Source organism: Pituophis catenifer, unplaced genomic scaffold, assembly GCF_029215685.1.
Source record: "Pituophis catenifer annectens isolate HBS135680 unplaced genomic scaffold, rPitCat1.0.hap2 SCAF_1, whole genome shotgun sequence".
Lineage (NCBI taxonomy): Eukaryota > Metazoa > Chordata > Lepidosauria > Squamata > Colubridae > Pituophis > Pituophis catenifer.
Genome location: NW_027256881.1, coordinates 332416938 through 332442078, shown reverse-complemented (window position 1 = coordinate 332442078; position 25141 = coordinate 332416938). Strand labels below are relative to the sequence as shown.

The window sequence follows — 25141 nt, the reverse complement described above, 5'->3', positions numbered from 1 at the left end:
ATGGATGGAAACTGAACAAGGAGAGATTCAACCTGGGAATAAGGAGAAATTTTCTGAGAACAATCAACCCATGGAACAGAAGTTGCCTTCGGAAGTTGTGGGAGCTTCATCCTTGGAGGCTTTCAAGAAGAGACTGGACTGCCATTTGTCAGAAATGGTGTAGGGTTTCCTGCTTGTGCAGGGGGTTAGACTAGATGAGCTACAAGGTCCCTTCCAACTCTGTTAATCTGTGAATAATTTGGATTGAATAAATTAATGGAGGACAGGCTCTTTAATCACTCAATGTTCTCTCCAGGTTGGGAGCAAATATGTCTCTTAAACTCCTTCTGCAAAAACAAAAACAACAGCTCGAGAAATATGTCTCTCTCTTCTGCGTAGAAGCACCGAAGATGCCTCCAGTTGGCCTCTATGGGAAACATACTGCAGGACTAAAATGGACATTGGCTTGATCCAAGAAAGCTATTCTTCTGTTCTTTGAAATGATAAGCTCTGGCATCTGGTTCACAAGAGAGTGGGTGTGGAGGCACCAGACCAGACTTCTGTCCTTGGAGAATTCTTTCCTTTGAGTCACTAACAACATTATTATTAAGCTATCACTGCATTAAGATTCCCAAGGAATATTTTTTTTTCTCCCAACTTATTTGCGAATTTACTCTTTGCTCAAGGGGATTGCGCTTTGGATTGCAAATTCAGTGTTATTAAGATTTTGCAGTAGTAATAGTGTGCGAACTGTGCTTCTGAGAGACTTGAATCAAAAAGAAAAAAATGGAGCAAATAGAAAAACAATTCATTTTACCCAGCTCTGTCATCTGGTATCTTTCAATTATACATTTCTGTTTTAACATTTTATTCAGATTTGTCTTTCCCCCATCCCCAGGGGATACTTTGAAGACATAAAGGAATTCCTTGAAAAAAAAAATGTAACTAGGAGAAAATAAGAAAACAGAAGCATATGTTTAAATTGGCCCACTAATTGGCCACACCTGGCTTAACACTTGGCAATTAATGTTTTGGCTTACTTAGTAATGGATGGGAGACCACCAGGCGATATAACACCGAGAGCTAAATTGGAATGTCAAAGCAACATTCCCAAAAAAGGCAGTGTCAAATCATTTCATTAATGCTGCTAAGAAAACTACTCAAGGGAAATTTAAATTTTAATTATTACAATTCACATTACAGTATGAGGACCCTCAGTCTGTGTTGAAAAATATTTTAAAAAAGAGATTACAAACTTTGCCTGGAAACAAGCACCTCCAAACTTTGTATTGTTTTGTCATTTATTAGAATCCTCTCTGCAGAACCTCCAATTTTAAAGAAAATATATCCAATCTACAATGATCAAATCTAAATTGAACTGCATATCAATGGATATTCCTCCGTCTGCTCACCCTCCCCCAAGCTTTGGTTCCTATTCTTACCTCTGAGAGGAAGGTCTGTGCAGATTTCTGAGCCCCAACATGGAGGAGATATTCGTACACATACAGTGCCAACCTGGGGGAAAAAGAACAAAGTCCAATATTTTACTTAAGAACGTATTTGCTGCAATAACATTGGCTTAATGTTCTTACTGATTTCTGTACATTTTAATCAGTGGTGGGTGATCACGTGCTTCACTTGGCTTAACAACTGGTTCGATGATCGCGTGCTTCGTGCGGTTGCAGTTTTACAAATACTAACCTTCTGTGTTACCACTTCGGAGTAACACAGCTGAGGCACGGCAATCTGCTCCGCCGCACCAATCAGCTGAGAAGATAAAGGTAAGTAAAGCGCAGGGGCAGGCAGGCGGGCCCAGCTGATCGTTGGAGCTACCAGTTTGTCCAAACCGGCAGAATCCCACCTCTTGATTTTAATGTATTTTATATGTGTTTGGCCACTTCTATGCAGGTTTTCTTATTCGTTATGACTGCCAGTCAAAACAATGAACTGACTGTAAATATTTAGGAACTCTACCTCAGTCCAGTGACATATGCCCAGGTTTACCCATATAACACCACTGTTGGACGAGGTTCACTGGCTCCCAGTTTTTTTTTTGGGTGCAGTTAAAGGTGCTATTACCTCTAAAGCAGTGGTGGGTTTCAAAATTTTTTACTACCGGTTCTGTGGGCGTGGCTTGGTGGGCATGGCAGGGGAAGGATACTGTAAAATCTCCATTTCCTCCCCAATCCAGGGGAAGATTACTGCAAAATCCCCATTTCCTCCTGATCAGCTGGGGGCAGGGCCAGTCATAATTTTTACTACCGGTTCTCCGAACTACTCAAAATTTCCGCTACCGGTTCTCCAGAACTGGTCAGAACCTGCTGAAACTCACCTCCGCTCTAAAGCTCTATATGGCACAGGGCCAGGTAATCTTTTCTTGTGTAGTTTCCCCTAAGGTATCTACCTGTCCTACCAGGTAAGATCCTTGTAAGTTGCCTTGAATGTGTAGGCGGTATACATTTTCTAAATAAATAAATAAAATAAGATAGAATGAGCACACTTCTCATTAATATTTCCAAAGGGTGGGAGCCAGGAAATTTGCCTTTTCCATGAAAGCCCCTGCCCTGTGGATTATTCTTTCCAGGCTTCTATTGTCCTAGCCTCCCAAAAAGCATTGAAAAATTGGGTTTCCCCCCAAATGCTGCATAGGGAAAAGGTGGGTGAGAGATTTAATGAGGAACTGGAAATTTAACTTTGGTGCCAGTTTTTAAATGTTTGTGATTTTAATAGATTTAATATATAAGTGAAGCAGCTATAGACACGTTTTAAATAAACGTATAAATTTTAAAAAAATTAAAAGGCCTCCCCCCAGCACTGCTGGAGATTAGAAAAGTCCTTGAAAGAGGCATTGGTAGCAAAGAATTAACAGCATCGTCCACCCCATGATCAGTTTTGGATTATTTTTCAAGATCAGATCAAGCTCCATTAATCTTGAAGCTACAAACCAGGGCTTTTAGGAAATTTTCAGGAGAGATATAAAGCAATTTGGCTCATCTACATTGCCCAGTGCTGAACTCAAAGGTACATACAGTAGCTCTGTATTTCTTTCAATCTTTCTCACGCCATCTTGGCTCAATTATAGCAATCTTCTGAGTTCACACATTGTACTGAAGTACCTTTGACAAATCTGTGGCTCTATGCATTATGTGCATATAGCTCTTGATGGCTTCCTATCTGACCCACTTCCTGTATTGTATTTGCATTCTGACATCTGCATTTACATTTAAGCATCTGAATAATCTGCACTGGGGCAAATGCTGGTCTGCTACTAACACCTTTCCTCCCATTTTCCAATATTCTTTTTTTAAGCACGAGGATAAATTTGCACAGCATAAGCAATAGGAATAAGGAGGATTATATGGAATTAGAGATTTAATTATAGATGGAGACCCTGCAAATTCTAAATATATTTTGCAAAAAAAAAAAAAAAAATTGCCACAAGTACCAACCTGGTTTCAAATGAATCAAACCCAATCAATCTTTTGTAAAGTATCCAGGTGTCTTCAATTAAAACCAAGAATAGCTTTAAGTATGGTATATATTTACTTCACTTGTATCTCATTAATGTTGTATCAAATACTTATAATAAACAACAGCTTCTCTTGAACATGTAAAAATATTTTGAGGAAAATGCTGGGTTTTGAACTTCCAGAAACTCACTGGAACACTTTGGGGCATTAATTTATTTTAAATCTATTTCAGCAATTCATTAAGAATTGACTGAAAGATAATCCATAGGTGGTATTACACTTTGCGTAGCATTTTAACATTAATTGTAATATTTCCAGATTGTACTGGTTGCGTTGTAAACAATTGGCACATATTACTATTTTTGGTAGCAATGTCTAATTAGTTAGTCCTTGTCGTTGAAAGTTTTTGAAGAAATTGGAAAAATCACCAATCGTTCGTAACGATTCCTGCTGTTCATTTATTTTTTTTTTCTAGCATGTATAAATTAATGCAATATAAGGAACTGATTCAGTTCCTGTGCTAGCTGCCAAATTAATAGTGTAAAACACCAGAAAAGTAACATTTCCTTGGATGAGTATTATATAAAGGTATGGAAAATTCTTTTAGGTTAAAAATAAAGAGCTTTGAAATATTCTAAGAACAAATTCATCCAAATCTGGTCATCATTTATAGTCCAAAGTAGATTACCTTCATTTGAATAACAATTATTTTGGCCAGGAAAACTATATATATATATTTATGTATTTTTCTATATGATTACATATGTGCTACCAACTTTTCTTTTCTTTTTGTACTTGTCAGATGTAAATGCCTTATTCTCTAATGTGTAAATAATGTATATATGGAACATCAGGGGTTAACTTATTACTTGAGCTTTAATGTATTCATATTTTACCACTCCCATTCCTGGCTCCGCCCCTTGTATATAAAAGGAGCCATCCTCCCCATTTTCCTTGCTTCTATCTTGAATATTCAGCGAATATAGAATGCCTATTATGAATAAAAAGAGATATATTTAAATCTCTAACTTCTATTATCTTTATTGAGTCTGATCCTGAAAATATTGCAACAAGCTGGTAGCAGAGGATGGTTAATTGACTCAATAAAATAAACATGTATAAGAAAGAAATAGAAAACAACGATCTCAGATCAGAGATACTGAGAATAATAAAAATACAAAAGGATGACTACGATCTCATCGCGAACCTTCAAAACTTCTTGAAAGAAAACGAAGCAGCGAGAGAAAATAGCATCGAGACAGCTGAATTCAAAGAAACAAAGACGGTGAGCAACCCATCTATAAAAGAGAAAATAACGAGAAGAAAGAACAGAGATCCCGCTCAAAATTTCGAATGGCAGCCATCTTGTCTTCAACCGGCCACTGAGACAAGCAAAGCAGAGCCAATCACGATACACCATTCAAAATCTCTGGCGCGAAAAGAATCAAACAGTACAAAAAATAGTAAAGAAAACCTTTATTCTTCAGAAGGATCAAACACGGACACAAAAGAAACATCTATTGAACTGAAAGTTGAAGCGATAAAGAAACAACTATTTAGAACTTCTGATCCTAATTTAAAAATGGCGAAAAAATCAACGGAAGCCAATGACCTAAAAGTAAAAAGACAAGCAAGCAAAAAGAAAAACCAGAACATATCCAATTCAACTCGTACAGAAAGGATGACGACACCTGAGCCCAGAGGACCCTGCAGTTTTTTTCCCACACCGCAGACGGTTCCGGAGGTGGAGAGCTTCAAGCGGAGCGGCTTTGGCGAAAAGAAGCAAGCATCAGCCATCGGCAAGAAGATCAAGATAGAAATGGAGACCGAATCGTCGGAGGAAGAACCTTACGAAGAAACTGCAGCGACAAAGGCTCCCTATGACAACTTCGACAGAAATACAAACTATGCACATGCGCAGATGCATTCAGAGAACTACAGAAGACATTATGATGAAGAAAAACCACTCAGACTAATGCACAGCATACCCACTCCATCCTGTGACTTTCAACACTTACGAGACCATGGACTACCCTCCGTTGTAAGTAGTGGGGATAATAATACTGGGGACTTACCTAGCGATTTTCCAAAACTTAGAATTGATGGCATTAATTTGCAAGAGTGGTATCAGCAACTTCAGGTTGCCTTTATGAAAGAAAACCTAATGTTTTTTATCACCAGTCCCCCAAGAAGACCTTGGACTTTAAAAATAGATTGCTTACACCATAGAGCATTTTTTCTGACAATATCTAGCGTGTCTCCTGCAATGTATCATAGCATCAAACCAAACCTAACTGTATCAGAAATAATTCAATGCATGTTTAATCTATTTCACAGCGATAGCGTAGCCACAACCACAAGAATGTCTAAGGATTTCTTTTCTTCTAGAGTGAAACCAGGGGTTTCTATAAGTGAACATTTGATAAATCTAAACAAAATAAGAGCTGAGCTGCAATTGAGGGGGGAAGTGATTTCAGATCAAACTATGAAAAGTGTTATTATCAATTCACTTGATCCATCATGGGATAGCTTTATGTCACACTTAGATACCATTAATTTGGGATATTTATCAATAGAAAGTCTATCTAACAAATTGATAGCAGAAGACAATTCAAGAAAAAATCGCTCCAGTAACCAAACAGAACACAAATCTTTTAGGAAAGTAGTCTTTCAAGATAAATATAATGAGGCCTTTAGATGCCACAATTGTGGATCCAGGGAACACAGTAGAAGAGACTGTACCAAAGTCCCAAGGGAGAGACATAGGCCAGAATATAGGAGCAAATACAATTACAGACAATCTTCCACAGATAGACACAAATATAGAAGTCCACCAAACTACAGAGAAAGTAGAGGGGGTAGAGAAAATTCAAAAGAGAGAAAATCTGGGTCACTAAATGGGCTAAATAAACAAGACAGCACCAAAACACAACAAGATGAGAACAATAATTGGCTTATTGATTCTGGTGCAACAAATCACACCACTAACAACAAAAGTATATTATCTTCATTTACAGAAGATAAATTTGTGATAAAGGTAGCTAATCAAGAAAAGGTTCAAGTATTAGGCAGAGGAAATGTGACCTTGCCTGGTTTAGGGAAAATAGAGGGGGTATTATTAATCCCAGAAATACCTCACAACATACTAAGTGCTATAAAACTAAGCAGAGAATCTGACATCAATATAGTTTTCTCAAAGGGGAAAGCAACTATAGAAAAGAACAAAACAAATGTAGGCACTGTGATGATAAAAGGGGGTCTACCCTATCTGATAACCAAGGAAAGATGGTTACATAACATAGATTCAAATATGGAAGATTGTATTGAAGCAGATGATGAAAATGTCAGTAACAGTGACAATGATGAATGTAAAATAACTCATGATAACAAAAATACACACAATGAGAAGAAACCAAAAATAGGTAAACCAATTCATGATGATTGTGCTCACATCTTACATAGGAAGTTAGGACATGCAAGCTTTCCTGTAGTACAAAAAATGACTGAACACGCAGAAGGTGTAAAAATAAAAAATTGTGAACATTATTTAGAATGCTCAGTATGTAAATCCACCAAACTAAAAACCAGTCCCAGACCAAAAAAATCTAACAGATCAACTAACAATATTTTTGATTTGGTACATATGGACTTAGTTGGTCCATTAACTCCATCAATTACCTATAGAAAACGTTACTTCCTAACAATAGTGGATGATTACAGTCGCTATGGTTTTGTTTACACATTAAAGCACAAGGGTGAAACCTTTCAGAAATTTAAGGAATTCTACAAACGCATAGAAACACAACATAATATCAGAATAAAACAAATTATGACAGATAGGGGATGTGAATTCATGTCTAAAGAATTCTCCCAATGGTTAAAGGACAGAGGGATGCTACATTTCACGTCCAATCCATTTTCTGCATTTCAAAATGGGATTGCAGAGAGAAAGAACTCCACACTACAAACCATGATTAGATGCACATTAGAGGATGCTGGTTTAGGCAAACAATTTTGGTCAGAAGCCTTACATTATTCAAATTACACTCAAAATAGAACATGGTCCAGTATTGTGAATAAGACACCATATGAGGTGATGTACAATAGAAAACCTAAATTAGCACACATGCACATATTTGGAGTTACTGCAGACGTGCACATACCTAAACAATTGAGGAGAAAGGGAGAAAACGTATCCAGGAGATTAAGATTCATGGGATACGAAACTGGAACCAAAGGGTACAGATTCATCGATAATAATAACAAATTTATAGTATCCAGAACAGCTGTGTTTCATGAGCAGGCCAATTGGTCTAAGTTGCACCTTAATGAAATTTTTCCTAATAAAAGCAAAGATAATATATCTTGCGAGGAAGGAACAACAGAAAATCAAAATATTAACAAAAGTAAGAACAAAACCAAAACTTGGACAAATAGTCAGCATAAAATAAAGACAGACACATTAACAAAAAAGGAAGCCAGATATTTGCATGACAACCATAGCAAACCTGAAAGAAATATTAGAAATAATAGAAACCAAATACCAAATAAATACAAAGATTATATTATGCATATGGATGGAGAACAAATAACACCTAATACATATGAGGAAGTATTGAAACTTCCCCGTGAAGAAAGAGAAAAATGGGAACTAGCTATGGAAAAAGAAATGAAAAGTTTACAAGGATTAAATGTATTCACACCTGCGATCGCACCTAAGGATAAAACAATTATAGGTACCAGGTGGATTTATAAAATTAAGAATTTAGAAGGAGGTAATACCTTATACAAGGCCAGACTAGTTGCACAAGGTTATGCACAAAAATATCCAGAAGACTATACTGACACATATTCACCCACAGTGAGAACAGAGAGTGTCAAAACAGCTCTTGTAGTAGCATCTGCACTCAATCTAGACGTGTTTCAATATGACATACAGACTGCATACTTACATGCAAAATTAGATAAGGAAATATATGTAAGAGCACCACACAGTCAATACACTAATAAGAACGAAATTTGGTTACTAAATAAGAGTCTGTACGGATTGAAGCAATCTGGCAAAAGATGGTACGATTGTTTGGTAAAAGTACTAAAGACCATGGATTTCAACGCCACCACTGCTGATAACTGTTTCTTTGTAAAAAAGAGTAATGATCATATTGAATTTGTATTAATTTATGTGGATGATATTTTATATATTGGAAAGCATAAAGAGAGCAGGGAAATCTTTGTAAATAAGTTAAACGAACACTTCTCATTGAAATCACTAGGTAGAGTGAATAAATACCTTGGTGTACAAATTAACAAAACAAAAAGGGGATTCAAACTTACTCAGAAAGATAAAATCATTGAACTCCTAAACAAATGTAACTTAAATAATGCCAAAACATGTGACACACCTATGCAAACTGATTTTCTTAGAAACAATGATGAATCTTCCCCTGAGTTTAAAGACAACACATTTTACAGATCAGTTATAGGTTCACTCCTTTATATATCTAATTGGACTAGGCCAGATATTGCATTACCTCTCAATTTATTGTCAAGATATGTTAGCAAGCCAACCTTGTATCATTGGGAAGCTGTCAAAAGAATTTTAAGATATCTAAAAAGTACATTAGATTTTTGTTTAATATTGGAACCCAATAATGACAAAGAACCAAAAATTACTTGTTATGCTGATGCAGATTGGGCTGGTGATACATCATGCAGAAAGAGTACCTCTGGTTATGTTTTTCTATTGAACGATTGTCCAGTTTACTGGTATACTGGTAAACAAGAACTGGTAGCCACCTCTACCACAGAAGCAGAATATGTTTGCTTGTCTAAAGCTGCAAATAACCTTGTATGGTTCAATGATTTGATCACAGATGTTTGGAAGAAACCTACTTTACCATTTATTATGCATGAAGATAATAAAGCGGCCATTGAAATTTCTAGATCCGATGCAATTGGACAAAGGTCCAGGCATATTGATATAAAATTTAAGCACGTGAGACAACTATCTCAAGACGGATTCATCAAAGCAATACATTGTGATACTTCTGAACAATTAGCTGACATATTAACAAAACCCTTACCTTCTAAACAACACAAATATTTAACTTCTAAATTATATGTATTATATTGTCCTGAATCTGAATGTAACTGGTGTTGTATAACGAACCGGCATTTAGAGGGGGATTTGTCAGATGTAAATGCCTTATTCTCTAATGTGTAAATAATGTATATATGGAACATCAGGGGTTAACTTATTACTTGAGCTTTAATGTATTCATATTTTACCACTCCCATTCCTGGCTCCGCCCCTTGTATATAAAAGGAGCCATCCTCCCCATTTTCCTTGCTTCTATCTTGAATATTCAGCGAATATAGAATGCCTATTATGAATAAAAAGAGATATATTTAAATCTCTAACTTCTATTATCTTTATTGAGTCTGATCCTGAAAATATTGCAACAGTACTGGCTTAATGTTTGTTAATGGTCCTTTTTAACTCAATAATCTTTCTTTTGTAGCTTCAACCTGACATCAAGATGATCTAGGATATGGGTGTCAAACTCACGGCAAATGCCGTCACATGACATTTTGTGACTTTTTTCCCTTCACGGAGCTGGGGCGGGTGTGGCCTGCGCATGATGCATCCAGCCCATGAGTCGCCAGTTTGATCCCCCTGATCTAGGACAAGGTTTCCCAACCCTGGCAACTTGAAAACCCATGGTCCCAGAATTCCTCAGTCAGCCATGCTGGGAATTCTGGGAGTTGAAGTCCATACATCTTAAATTTGCCTAGATTGGGAAACCCTGATCTAGGAGAAATTACACAGTGAGAGAAACTTGCAATACAAAAGCTTCGAGAAGCAGAGAAATTACAGAGACAGTCTATCTGTGGTTAGACTGGAGAAGTTGAGAGCAGATATTTTTCTTCCACACACTCTTAATGCTAAAACCTGGTGAACTTTTTCTGCACAATACATAAAGTAGCTAAAGAATGAAATTGGCCATTGGAATCTGGTGCTACAGGTGTCCCAGTGAAGTCAAAGAAGCCAAGATAGTGCCTGTGAATGTGACTATGTGGTCAAGAAGAGTCCCAAGGGGGGTGGGGGTGAGGACTGTCTTAGTCTCTTTATTTCCTTTACTGTCTGTTGTGACTGTAGGAAGCACTTGCCACTAAATTCTCTCCCTCCTTCTCCCTCCCCATGGCTCTAGCTTCAAATGAGCCACCCCCATTTATTTTTACACTTTAACCAAAAGGAAACTCAACTAAGAACCTGCTGCCTAACAGTCTGAGATGCTGTCCAAGGTTAACACTCTCAGTATCTCTTGGAGACCCCTTGGATACGTTACTTATTTTGCAAAGGATCAGCAGGTGACTTCCCAGGGGTATCTGTGAAGGTGGGGACAAAAATTATGATGGCTGCAGCTGTGTAGTCAAAGGTCTGCCCCTTTTACTGACATATATGAAAGGGATATGAGTCATGGTAGCACAGTGGTTAGAATATAGTACTGAAGGCTAACTCTGCCCACACACCAGGGGTTTGATCCTGACTGGCTCAAGGTTGACTCAGTCTTCTATCCTTCCGAGGTTAGTAAAATGAAGACCCAGATTGTTGGGGGCAATATGCTGATTCTGTAAACTGCTTAGAGAGGTCTGTAAAGCATAATTAATTAATTAATTATTAGTTCGATTTATATGCCGCCCTTTTCCAGAGACTCAGGACGGCTTACAATGCATTAAGCAATAGCCTTCATACTTTTGTATATACCTGCTTAGTAGGGCTTTCGCCCCCCCCAAGCGGTGTTCTTTTTATACAAAGTCAGCTTATTGCCCCCACAATCCGGGTCCTCATTTTACCTACCTTGAAAGGATGGAAGGCTGAGTCAACCTTGAGCCTGGTGAGATTTGAACTTGCAGTAATTGCAGGCAGCTGGCAGCTAAGTACTACTTTAACAGCACTTAGTCCACTGCGCCACCAAGGCTCCTTATGGAGTGGTATCAGGGATGAAATGCTACTGGTTCGCTCAAGTTCAGGCAAACCAGTAGCGGCGGCGGTGCGTGGTTCGGCGAATCAGTAGCGGCGGCAATGTGAGACTCCGCCCACCCGCCCGGACGTCATTACGTCCTGGTTTTAACCAGGAAGTAACCTGTTTTTGACCCTCTGCGCATGCACAGGCTTTGCGCAGGCACAGAGGGTCTAAAACCAGACTTGAAGATTCAGCACGCGCACTTCCAAACCGGTAGGGAAGGTAAGTAGATTTCACCCCTGAGCAGTATATAAGTCTAAGTGCTATTGCTCTGGCTTCAATCATGCAGTCGCCATCACAGTTGCCCCTGTGAGCCACCCTAAGGTCCTGTAGCCTGTGTATAGGCACTGTAATGATAACTATTTTTTTTAATGTCCCTTTGAGTCAGTCACTAGTGGCAATAGTGGAGGAATCCATGCAATTTCCTTGCCAATATTTCAGAAGTGGTTTGTCATTGCTGCCTTTCTGCTAGGATTAAGAGAGGATGATTGACTTCCAAGTCACTGAAATGGCTTTGTGCGTAAAGTAGGACTAGAACTCAGTCTGCTGGCTTCTGGTCTGGCACTTTTAAATACAATACTACACCAAAGTGGCTTCCAAGCAACAAAGTAGGTGGTTTTACGAAAAACGGAACTGGATAAAAGGCTATTAAGAACCATGGGTAGTCTTTAACTTATAACCATCTGTTTGGCAACTGTTCAAAGTTATAAAAGCACTGTAAAAAAACCTGACTTGCAACCAGTCCTCACACTTACAACTGTTACGGCATCCCCATGGGTTACAAGATCAAAATTCAGGTGCTTGGCACCCAGCAATGTTTTACCATGGTTGCAGCATTCTGGAGTTGTGTGATCGTCATTTGCGACCTTCCCAGCTAGTTTCTGACAAGCAACGTCAATGGGAGAAGCCAGATTCACTTAATAACAGCACAATTCACATAATGACCACAGGGATGCGCTCAACCATGGCAACCAAGGACATAAAATCAGGAATGACTCACTTAACAACCACTTTGGGTAGCAAAAGAAATTCTGGTCCCAATTGTGGTTGAGTATTACCTTGTACTAGTCAAGATTAGTACTAGTCAAGACAATACTAGTCTTGACTAGTACTAGTCAAGACAAGGAGCCTGGATAGCTCAACAGACTAAGCACTGTAATGTAACACCAGCTGTCTGCAATTAAAGTAAGATCGAATCTCGCCAGGCTCAAGGTTGACTCAGCCTTCCATCCTTTCTAAGGTAGGTAAATTGAGGACCCAGTTTGTGGGGGCAGTAACTGACTTTGTATAAATATACAAAAGTATGAAGGCTATTGCTTAATGCACTGTAAGCCGCCCTGAGTCTCCGGAGAAGGGCGGCATATAAATCAAAAAATTTTTTTTAAAAAAAGACTATCAGCACTAGAGACAGGTTTGTAGCAGGGGTGAAATGTAAAATTTGTTACTACTGGTTCTGTGGGCGTGGCTTGGTGGGGGGGGGGTAATGTGACTGGGTGGGCGTGGCCAACTTTTTTTTTTTTTTAACTTTTCAAAGCATTTTTTCTAATGCTTTTTAAAAAATACCTCTCTGCCGATCAGGCAACTCATCTGGGATCGTCAGAGACTTTTCAAACCATTTTTTTTACCACCTCTTCAGCCAAGAGGTTGCAGAAAAAATGCTTTGAAAAGCCTCTGACAATCCCAGCTGAGCCGCGCGATCATCAGAGGCTTTTTTTTTTAAAAGCATTTTTTCGTCAGAAGAGGTTGTAGAAAAAATGCTTTTAAAAGTAAAAAAAAAAAAAAAAAGCCTCTGATGATCGTGCGGCTCAGCTGGGCATGGTGGTGGTGGGAGGGGGTGCAGGGATTTTTGCTACCGGTTCTCCGAACCACCCACCGCCATCGCTACCGGATCCAGCGATCCGGTCCAAACTGGGAGCATTTCACCCCTGGTTTGTAGTATTCACACAACACACTAAACCAGATCAGTTAAAGACATGTTAACTGTATCCAAATAACATGCTAAGGGTAGCTGGTTCATCTAAATTTACCTCTTTTGGAGGCACAGCCAGTTGCTCCACCAAGCTCATTTGGTTTATGGTTCATTTCTTATGTGAACTCAAGAAATGGATTACATACTCCCCCCCCCCCGCCCCAAGATTGGAGGTGGTCCAACCCAGCCAGCCTTTGCAAAGCCCTGAAGGCCAGAAAGTGTTTCTAAGCATGAGCACAGATTGGTTGTTGCAGCCCATGAAGTACTTGAGTTGCATGGATGCATGCTGCTTGTATTTTGATTTTATATGCTGCTAAAAAAATCGCTGTGGTGAAATGGATGGCCATATAAATCAAACCAGATTTCAGATTAATAAACAGTCAGAACACAGCCAATGGGTTTCCATTGCAGCTGCTAAAGCTCCAAGAAGAAGAAGAAGAAAAAAAGTCTTCTGGCCCTTTTGGTGTGTGTTGATTTAGAACAGTGTTTTTCAAACTTGGCAACTCTGGACTTCGATTCCCAGAATGCCCCAGTCAGCCATGCTGGCTGGGGAATTCTGGGAGTTGAAGACCGCACATCTTACAAGTTGCCAAGTTTGATAAATATGGATATAGAAAGTATTCTTTTGGGAGTAATTTGTCAGGAGAGGGTGGTTCTTCCACAAAGAGGGTGGAGTCAGAGGTAACAGTGAGAGGAGTCAAACATTTTTGACGTTTCTCTTTTCTCACCTTTCATTTTTTGACATCACTTTCTCTTTCCTGATGACACAGAATAAAGCGAACCATTTTGAAATGACCGATTGCTAAATGCTTTAAATATTACGGCAGGAGTCGTAATAATATATCTATCTGTTGCAAAATATACCTATCGTAAATCCCTATTGCAAAATGATTGACAACTCAGTTTAGTTGTTCTTTGTAGGAATTCTAGTCAATACCTGCACTGTCCATCATATCAACTATCCGTACTGCATCAATATTCTGCTTCTCACAGTAAGCCACCAGATCAGATAATTTCACGAAGCCCACGTATGTGGCACAACGGGAGCAGCCCATCCCTTGGATTCGGAGTTAGAATGCCTCAGAACATGGAGGTTCCACGCATCAATCCTAGCCAAAAGCTTCTAAAAAGTTTTCTTCTTCCTCTGTAAATGTATCTAAATCTCACATTAAACCAGTGGTGAAATCTAAAATTTACTACTGGTTCTGTGGGCGTGGCTTGGTGGGTGGGTAATGTGACTGGGTGGGCGTGGCCAGGTTTTTTTTTACTTTTAAAACCATTTTTTCGGTGAAGAGGTTGTAAAAAAATGCTTTCAAAAGACTCTGACGATCCCAGCTGAGTTGCCTGATCGGCAGAGATTTTTAAAAAGCCTCTAACGATCAGGCAACTCAGCTGGGATCGTCAGAGGCATTTAAAAGAAAAAAACCTCTTTTTTTCGTTTAAATGCCTCTGACAATCCAAGCTGAGTTGCCTGATCGTTAGAGGCATTTAAAAGAAAAAAAAAGGGTGTTTTTTTTAAAAAAAAAGCCTTTGACAATTCCAGCTGAGCCACGCGATCATCAGAGGCTTTTTTTTTAACTTTTAAAAGCATTTTTTCAGCCGAAGAGGTTGTAGAAAAAATGCTTTTAAAAGTAAAAAAAAAAGCCTCTGATGATTGTGCAGCTCAGCTGGGCTTAGGAAGGGGGGCAGGGATTTTTGCAACCGGTTCTCCGAACCGCCCACCTCCATCGCTACCGGATCAGGTTATCTGATCTGAACCGGGAGCATTTCACCCCTGCATTAAACCCTCTCCAAGTCAGAGGCCCCCCAATCTTTTGGGGCCGGCGAATACATTTGGAATTCTGGGCACTTGCAGAAAATAACTGCCAGGATGCGCATAGCAAAGCATGAAATATTCATTTACCTGAAGACAAACTGCCTGGTTCTGTCCTTTTTCTGAGCAGGTAGGCATATTTTTTGGGGGGAGGACATCTACCAGACTGCAGCCACTCACCAATTATTATTTTCTGTCGTAGGGATCTATGTGGGGCCTAAAAATATTGATGCAATTTTTGTTCAGGCTAGCTTCCTATTTTAATAATAATAATAATAATAATAATAATAATAATAATAATAATAATAATAATAATGAGGAGGAGGAGGAGGAGGAGGAGGAGAAGGAGGAGAAGGAGAAGGAGGAGGAGGAGAAGAAGAAGAAGAAGAAGAAGAAGAAGAAGAAGAAGAAGAAGAAGAAGAAGAAGAAGAAGAAGAAGAAGAAGAAGAAGAAGGTAAACTCAAGTATTTATCAAGAAATCTTGATGGGGGAACATCTGGCCTGTAAAATCTATACCGCAGACTAGGATTAGGATAGTGGCTATTAATACCTGTTGAAACTAATGAATTCTGTAAATTAATTTTCCACTGCACTGCACTGTATTCCTTTAAACTGCCTCGAAACGCCTGGCAGTTGCCTATGAAAATCGGTGGAGTCCTTTGGATTCAACCACAAACAACACTCTGGAGTACACACGGGAACAGGGACAGGTACCTGCCTGCAATTCCTTAAAACAGCCACACCTATCCCAGGATTGCACAGCAGCTGCAGAGCCAAAGATGCAGCTGTTTCAAAGAGCCGCAGACAGCCTCTCTCTGTCTTTGGGCTCGTGTGCTGCAGAACGTTAGCTGCATTTCTCTACGACTGTCCAAATGCTACTGCTGTGGGAAGGGCAGGCACTGTTTCTCCCGTGTTCCCAAAACTGTTTAGCTCTGTCCTCATCTCAAACAGGTGAGACCCCCCCACACACACCTTCCTTTAAGTCAGTAGCCCCTCCAGGGCAGATGTGGCCCCATGCCATAAAAAGGGAAGCACAATCTCCCTTTATTATTTTTTTTTTCCTCAACAGCATCATTTCTACTCGGAATGGGCCTCTTTCCAGAAATCTATAGCTGCAAATCTAAACCTATGACTTGTTAGATTTATACCCCAGCTTTCCTTCCAGAGCAAAAAGTAATTTGATAGCAGCCGCTTCTCTAATGTTTCTCCCCCCCTCCCCCCCGCCAGCAATCCTACGAAGGGCACCAAAGTCCTCCTTCTTCTGAATCAATGATATTTAAACATGTGTGAAGGAAGGAAGACTGGCTGAAGAATTAACGCTGCAATCAGGAGCCTTGAAGAATCCTTCTGTTAAGGACTGTTTGACTCATATTCGGTTGCCATGTTTTTAGTTCCTAGTAGATCACCTCCATTTATAAAAATGTCTTTTTTTAAACAGGAGGAACGGGGTCTGCAAAGGGAAGGAGGTGGTAGTTGTGACAATGCAATCACAGCCCTAGCCTGTTTTGATGTGCAATCATCTCGTCTTTTTTGATTTTCATATAAAGATAAAGATAAAGGTTCCCCTCGCATATATGTGCTAATCGTTCCCCACTCTAGGGGGCGGTGCTCATCTCTGTTTCAAAGCCGAAGAGCCAGCGCTGTCATTTCCGTGGTCATGTGGCCGGCATGACTAAATGCCAAAGGCGCACAGAACGCTGTTACCTTCCCACCAAAGGTGGTCCCTATTTTTCTACTTGCATTTTTTACGTGCTTTCGAACTGCGAGGTTGGCAGAAGCTGGGACAAGTAACGGGAGCTCACCCCGTTACACGACACTAGGGATTCGAACCGCTGAACTGCCGACCTTTCGATCGACAAGCTCAGTGTCTTACCCACTGAGCCACCGCATCCCTTGATTTTCACATAAGCATTCTCAAAGCATTTAATATTTTAACATTTTACATGGGTAGTCCTTGAGTTACGACCACCACTGAGCCCAAAATTTCTGTTGCTAAGTGAAACACTTGTCAAGTGAGTTTTGCCTCATTTCGTGACTCTTCTTGCTACAGTTGTTAAGTGAATCATTGCTTTTGTTAAGTTACTAACACGGTTGTTAAGTGAATCTGGATTCCCCATTGACTTTGCTTGTCAGAAAGTCTCAAAAGAGGATCACGTGACCCCAGGACACTGCAACCGTCATAAATATGAGCTAAGCACCAAGTATCTGGATTTTGATCATGTGACCATGGGGATGCTGCAACAGTCGCAAGTGTGAAAATGGTCATAAGTCACTTTTTTTAGCGCCGTTGTAACTTTGAACGGTCACTAAATGAACTGTTGTCACTCGAGGACTACCTGTATCTGTAGGAGATGACCAGGTTGAGCCCCAGGGTGGGATCAAATGTGTCATCAGTTTGGCGTTGCTATGTTCCTACAAGACCTAAATCCAGTCCATCCCTCGTGAATTCTCTTGATTTGTCTAGTGCCAGTTTCTTGTCTATAGGTAGCATGAAATATAAACTCATAGTATTTTTTAACTCTGTCCCGGCTCCCTGTAACTTGCACCTGACAATATTTTTGTTTAAATAGCTAGTCCCACATAAATATTATAAAATGTGGCAGTGATTTTAAAAATCACTTTTTTGTTTGTTTACTCAAACTAGAGTGGGGATTTCTTTCTTCCTCTTAATTATGGCATTTTGTACTTTCTGTGTTTTCTTGTGTCACTTTTTAAAATACAGGTAGTCCTCAACTTAGGACCATTTGTTTAACGACTGAAGTTACGACAGCACTGAAAAAAGTAACTTATGACCAGTTTCTCGCACTTAGAACCAGGGGTGGGTTCTAAATTTTTTTACTACTGGTTATGTGGGCGTGGCTTATTTTGTGGGTGTGGCTTGATGGTCATGTGACAATTATTTAGGATTTAGCAGAGGTACTGGTCTACCAGGCTTTTAACTGCTTGCAGAGCTGTACCGATCTACCCATTTATTTTTGCAGGCACTGGTCTACCCATTTATTTTTGCAGGCACTGATCTACTCATGTATTTTTGCAGGCACTGTCTACTCATTTGTTTTCTTTTAACACTGATCAGCTGTAGGGCGGCCCTTTGAAGCCCCAGGGCAAGAGTTTAAACAATTTTTTTCCCCTCTAGCCATCATCTGGGACTCAGGAGGCAGCAATAGATTGGGGGTGGGGCCAAATAAAAGGTAAGAATAACGCGGGGGGGTAGGTGGGGGCAGGGGGAGCAGAACCGGTTCGGAGACGTCATATCCTCATCATTACCGGCTCGGCAGAACCGGGCCGAACCGGAAGGAACCCACCATTGCTTAGAACCATTGCAGTGTCCCTGCAGTCACATGATCAAAATCCAGGCCCTTGGCAACTGGCATGTATTTATGACATTTGCTGCCTTCCAGGGTGATTTGATCATCATTTGTTGACCTTCCCAGGAGGCTTCTGACAAGCAAGTCGATGGGAAAGCCCAAATTCACTTAATGAGCATGACAAAAATGTCATAATTTTTTTTCCACTACATCAGTGGTGAAATCCAACTTTTTTTACTACTGGTTCTGCGGGCGTGGCTTGGTGGGCGTGGTGTGACTTGGGCGTGGCTTGGTGGGCGTGGCAGGGGAAGGATACTGCAAAATCTTCATTCCCTCCCCACTCCTGGGGAAGGATATTGCAAAATCTCCTTTCCCACCCCACTCTGGGGCCAGCCAAAGGTATTTGCTGGTTCTCTGAACTACTCAAAATTTTCACTACCGGTTCTCCGAACTGCTCAAAATTTCCGCTACTGGTTCTCCAGAACCTGTCAGAACCTGCTGGATTTCACCCCTACACTACATAATTAACAACTGCATCAGTTAGTGACTGAAGTTCTCATCCCAGTTATGGTTGTAAGTTAAGGACTACCTATAAAAGTTTTCACCTTGTCCTTCAGTGAAGTTCTCTGGCAGGTGGGGCATGAATGGATTTCTTTAGTCCTAGTTGAACAACATGACCACTAAACTGTTCTGACTCTCTGTGCACAGAAAGGGTGTGTAGGAGATGACCAGGCTGAGCCCAGGGGAGGGGTCAAACACGTCATCAGTCTCACATCCCTTCGTGCCCACAAAAGACGCCCATCTTGAATTCCATTGACTCTTAAGTACCACCAATTTGCTTTAACTGTCAGATTATTGTAGAGAGCTTTAGAAAACAATAAATCTATATATCTATTTGAACTGCTTGGACTTCTAATTTTCTGTGCTTGCCAGGGTTTTTGTATATCTCTCCTTCTTTCCTTGGGAGCCGTGGTAGCACAGAATGCAGTACTGCAGGCTACTTCTGCTGATGGCAGTTGGATCCTGATCGGCTCAAGGTTGATGCAGGCCTCCATCCTTCTGAGGTCAACACAATAAGGACTCAGATTATCGGGGGCAATATGCTGACACTGTAAACTGCTTAGAGAGGGCTGTAAAGCACTATGAAGCGGTATATAAGTCTAAGTGCTATTGCTATGACTATCCTCCATGCAAGAGCATCTGTAGTGCAGATGTTGACGTGATTGACCAAAACAGTGTATCTCAACCTTGGCAGCTGTGTGGACTTCAACTCCCAGAACTTCCCAGCCAGCATGATGACTGATGAATTCTGGGAGTTGAAGTCCACATATCTTCGAGCTGCCAAAGTTGAGAAATACCATGTTCTAATCCACTTTCACCTATGGAAACTCATAGTGGAATCTTAGGCAGGTCACTCTCTCTCTCAGCCCAACCTACCCACGTTTGTGGTAATAGGAAAATCCCCACATGCACTGTCTTGAGCACCTAGCAAAAAGGCAGAACATAAATCCAAAGAATAATGCTTTTATAATAAGTCAGTGTTGTTATTTTTAAAAATGCAATATTCACAATAAATGGCACAGATGTATCACATATAGTAAGTACCCTGTTTCCCCTAAAATAAGACATCCCCTGATAATAAGCCCAATTGGGCTTTTGAGCGCATGCACTAAAATAAGCCCTCCCCGAAAATATTTAAACGCATGCTCAGCCGGTCCCCGCCATTTCCTCTGGTTAGGGTTAGGGAGACAGAGCTGGAAATCAGGTAAGACGACAAGAGGAGCCCCGTCTTGCTCAATGCGCCCCAAAATAATAAGACCTCCCCAAAAATAAGGCCAAGTGCTTATTTCGGGGTTCAAAAAAATATAAGACAGGGTCTTATTTTCGGGGAAACACGGTAGTCAACTCACTGCTCCATCTTGCCTACATTTTATCTAAATAATCAGGGACTCTCCTTCAGCACAGGGTTTTTTCCCAGCCATTGAACTCAAGAACCATTTAAATGGAACTGATGGTTCTGAAGTTGGGGCTTTCCGTGCTCAAACCAAACTGTGGAAATTTATACTAGCTGCCTGAAACAGTTGGAGGGCACAGCATTTCAGAACCATGTTTTGCCAGTAGCCGCTATCTGAGATATTAGTTCCTGGAGATATCACAGACTGGACCTGGAATTCCTGCAGATAAAAAAATATGTGCTCTACCTACTGAGCAAAACTCTTCTCTGCCAAGAAAATTAGTTTAGCCGTACAAAAAGAGCCATAAAATCTAGATACAGGAAGATGATCTAGCAACCAACTAAACACTACTGTATTAACCGCTGCTGACACACATATATTTATTTAATTAAAAGATTTATACGGCCATCCATCTTATAAAACAAAGCTCTGGGCTGCTCACAATAATAAAAAAAGCCAAAACCAGAAAACCAGACCCACCTGATCCACCAACTCCAATCCATGCAATCCTCAGGTTTCAACTGTACCCAGCCACAATGCCCAGAAGACCTGGCCCTTTATGGCTTTCCGGAAGCTAAAAGTGTGTGTGTGTGTGTCTACCAGATTCCAGAGGGAAGGATATTATCACAAAACTAGCCACTGAGTTCCCCAACCTGATGCTTGCCAGAAGTGCTAGACTTCTAGTACCCATAACCTCGGTCAGCATGGGAACCCAAATTCAACATAACTTAAGTTAAAATGAGGACCGAGTTTGTTGGGGGCAATATGCTGCTTCTGTAAACTGCTTAGAAAGGTCTGTAGAGCGGTATATAAGTCTAAGTGCTATTGCTATTAAATACAAATTAAATTGCTTATTAAAGGCACGAGGTTAGGAAAAAGTGGGATCTACCAAAAGTGGGGAATTCTCAAGACAGCAGTTTTGCAAAACCAAAAGCATAGTTCAGATGCACCACTTGCCTCACATCCCCTTCAAGGCAAACTCATAAAGGGACCCAAATATCTGGAGATTCACTTCCAAGACAAAATTCAGGTAGTCCTTGACTTACAACCATTTACTTGTTTAGCGACTGTTTGAAGTTACAATGGCACTGAAAAAAAAGTGACTTACGACCTTAGGACCACACTTACAACCACCGCAGCATTCCCAGGGTCATGTGATCAACTTTCCCGTGCTTGTCAATTGGCATATATTTTACAGGGTTGCAGCAAATAGCAATGGTAACTGCTCTCTGCAATCTTCCCAGCCAGCTTCTGACAAGCAAAGTCAACGAGGGAAGCCAGATTTTCTTAATGACTGTGTGATTCACTTTTCTGCAGGGATTCTTTTAACAGACATGGCAAAACAGGTTGTAAAACTGGGCGCGACTCAACTAACAACTGCCTTGCTTTACGACAGAAATTCTGGTCCTAACCGTGGTTTTAAGTTGAGGACACAGGATCTTGGAATTCACCAAAGCAAGCTCTCAGATTCAGCCTTCCTACCCACATTACATGAACAAAGATGAGTGGTCTGCCTTATAGGAATTTTCTAGAGAGAAATATTTTTTAAAACCTTCTGAAAATACTGTATTTCTATCTCACACATACCCTTATTGATTAGCGTAGCTACTAGAGCTGTGCAGTGGAAATAATTCAGAAAAGATGTTTGATCAGAGTATGCAGGAATACAAGCGTAGCACCTATCTGTAGCCATCTAAAGCAATCTGATTTCCCCCTCTAGGATCGGACCCTCTGCAGCTATTCCATGGTTCAGAGAAAAGACGTGGTTGCTTTAAAGAGCAGCAGAGATGGGTTTCATTTCTGACTCTGTGTTCCACTGCACCTTTGTACAACTGAATATGATGTATTTCAGTCTTACTAGCTGCTATGCAATCTCTCTCTCTCCCTCCCTCCCTCCCTCTCTCCTTAAAAGCTCCTGTTCTACCATTATCTGGGATGCAAAAATCCAGATGTCCATTGGACATGAGAAATGAGAAACAGAAAATTCTTTATGTTTTGCTATCAAGTGGTCATCCAACTTTCTACAGCCCAGGTATGATGGGTCTACCTTATTAGACCCCCCACATTGGTGATATGTTTCCAGAGGCCCTGCCCAGCTGCTGCCATCACAATTGCCAACTTTCTCTCTTGCTGCTGTTTTGGTGGTTTTAAACTGCACCTCAACAAGAAGGAATTAATTAGCTGAAGCTTTTTGAGGCATGGAGAGGAAACAGTGGAAAAAAAGCATTCCCTGACCAAATATCTTCTGGCCAAACAGCTGTTAAACCAAAGGGGAAGGGCCAGGAAAGGGGCAAAAAGAGATCTGTAGACCTCCCAGCAAATCATCCAAGGACTTTTTTAAAACATATTTATGTAGTATTATGTAGTACTATGGCATCTGCCTACCATAAACAAGATATCTTCTTTTGCAAAGCTATCATAAAAAGACAATCTTCTGTTGCACAGGTCTTAGAATTTGTGAATGGCCCCTGAAGAAAATAAATACCATAGTTCAAAATGGTGAGCTCTCCCATATCCTGAGGCAGCTTGTTCCCAACAGGTATCTCCAGATGTTTTTAGATGTCAATGTTCCTAATTCACAGGTAGCACAGCTCAGATCTGTGAGCCGTATGTGTGGGCATAAGAATAGAAGTGGTCTGTCTGTGTTTGGGAAAACCTTTAACATGCCCTATTTGGCTTCAGTGACTAGACTAGCAGCAGCCTGCTTGTATCTGGTGGCCTTGAGTTCCACATCTCCTCTGAACCAGAAGGGGGATATTGCAGAGACTTCATCTATGCATGCCTGCGTAGTCCAAAAATCAGAGAATGGAAAGGTTTTTTTGGGGGGGGAGAGCTTTGCAATACCAGCCTCTGGACTGTAGGGACCCCTCCTCTGTAAATAACTTTGATATGCACGTTTTAATCCTTCTCCATTGAAGTCTGCTTCAGAAGCCTCCCCCCCTCTCGTATATCCCTCCCCCCTGCGCCTGGAGTAGCCCCCACGTATTTCATAACCTCCTCGGCTCCAGCAAACATCAGCGCTGAGGAAAACTGAGGTCAACCCCTACCCCCCCCCCACCCCGAGGTATTCAGCGTCCTCATTCCAGCGCATACAAGCAGAGACACGGCGGTTCCATTTCTCGGGGGGGGGGGGAGACGACAAAGACTATAAACTCCACTTGTCACGGTCCTCCTCCTCCTCCTCCCCCCCCCTCCGATCGCGGGAAGATTTGGGGAAGGGAGGGGGGACAGAAGGGGGTCTGTCGAAGACAGGAAGAGACACACCAGCCGCCCACGTGTGCCTGGAGCAAACAACTGAGCGATGCAGCGAGGAAGCGGGCGGGGGGGGGGGCGACGGACGATGGAGGCGAAGCTGCACTCAGATGCACCCCACTCCCCATCCACCCCGGGTGGGGAGTGGGGTGGGGGTGGGGGCGCTGCGCTTGGTCTCCAGGCAAAGGCCGCCCGCCGGCTGCCTTCAATCCCCGCGTCCTCTTGCCGCACGTCGGGCGAGAGCGCAATGTGCCCGGGGCTGCCCAACCTCTCTCTCTCCCTCCCCAGGATGAAGGCTGCGTGTGAGGGGGAAGGAGGACGCCTCCGATCTCCCCCTTCCCCGCCTCTACCAGGAGCAACTCTTCCGTTCTCGGGCGACCCCCCCCTCCCCAAATTCCGAAAGACCCTCCCGTAACTTTCCCACCCACCCATCCACCGCCCCCCTCGACGGGGCTCCCCGGCAGCGCTGAGCCCCCACCCCCCGGGGCAGGCTCCCTCGCGCCAAGGGGAGCCCGCCGGCGCCCAATCCGAGGGAGGGAAAGAGGGAGAGGGCGCGCTTTTCAGGGGAGGGGTCGCAGGCTGGAGCGGCGCGCGCGCGCGGCCAACTCCGGCTTCAAAGTTTAAGCAGGGAAGAGCGGAGTTTGCCTGGAAGCGGGGGAGGTCGGAGGGGTGGGGGTGGGGGTCCCGAGGCGTCCCCGTCGCCCCCACCCCCGCGGAGAAAGAGGCGGCAGGGTGGGGGTGGGGGGTCGTCCGGGGAAAAGCGGAGCACTTACTTCTCGCGCGCTTGTCCGTCGGAGGGCACGCTGGAGCCCTTGCCCTTGGCGTACATGGCTCGGGGGGGAAGCCCCCGCCGCGGCACCTGCCGTTAGAGGAGCTGGAGGAAGAGGAGGAAGCGGTCTGGGGATCGGGGCCGCCGCCCGCAGCAGCGCTGGAGCCCCATCGCGCCGCCGTCGAGCGCCCCCCGAGCTAGACTGAGCGAGGAGCCTGCGGACGCCACCCCGACTGAAGGAGGCTGGGCGCCGCGCCGATGGCTCCGGGCTGCCTCCAAAGAGCGAAGACGGCTCCGGCGGACCCTCCCCTCCCCGCGATCTCCCCTCCCCTCCTCGGCTTTTCGTGGCTGTTCCAAGAAAGGGGCCTCCTCCCCCTCCCTGTCTCCATCGCCTGGCCTCTTAAAAGGGCGATGCCGTTTCCATTCCGGAGGAAGGCGAGAAGAAGAAGGAGTTTGGGGGGGGGGGCGCTCAAGCCCTTAACCGCTGGTTCGCGCTTCTTTCTGGGTCTCCCGGGTTATAGCCGGGTGATTTATGCGAGCAGGCTGGGTTCCCGCTCCACGATTAGCCAAGTCAGATGGAGACCTGGCGGCTGCGTTTG

General features: G+C 42.3%; 1 protein-coding gene across 1 annotated transcript in view; it reads right to left on the bottom strand.

The window, feature by feature from the left end:
* SSBP4 (single stranded DNA binding protein 4) overlaps window positions 1–24608 on the bottom strand; it is a 66414-nt gene extending 41806 nt beyond the window's left edge. Inside the window, exons 1-2 of the mRNA XM_070931759.1 lie at window positions 24547–24608; window positions 1422–1494 (exon numbers count right to left, since the gene is read on the bottom strand). Coding sequence (XP_070787860.1) covers window positions 1422–1494; window positions 24547–24602 — 129 coding nt within the window. The 5' untranslated portion in view covers window positions 24603–24608. The remainder of the gene's footprint in view (window positions 1–1421; window positions 1495–24546) is intronic.
* Window positions 24609–25141: the final 533 nt, after the last annotated feature.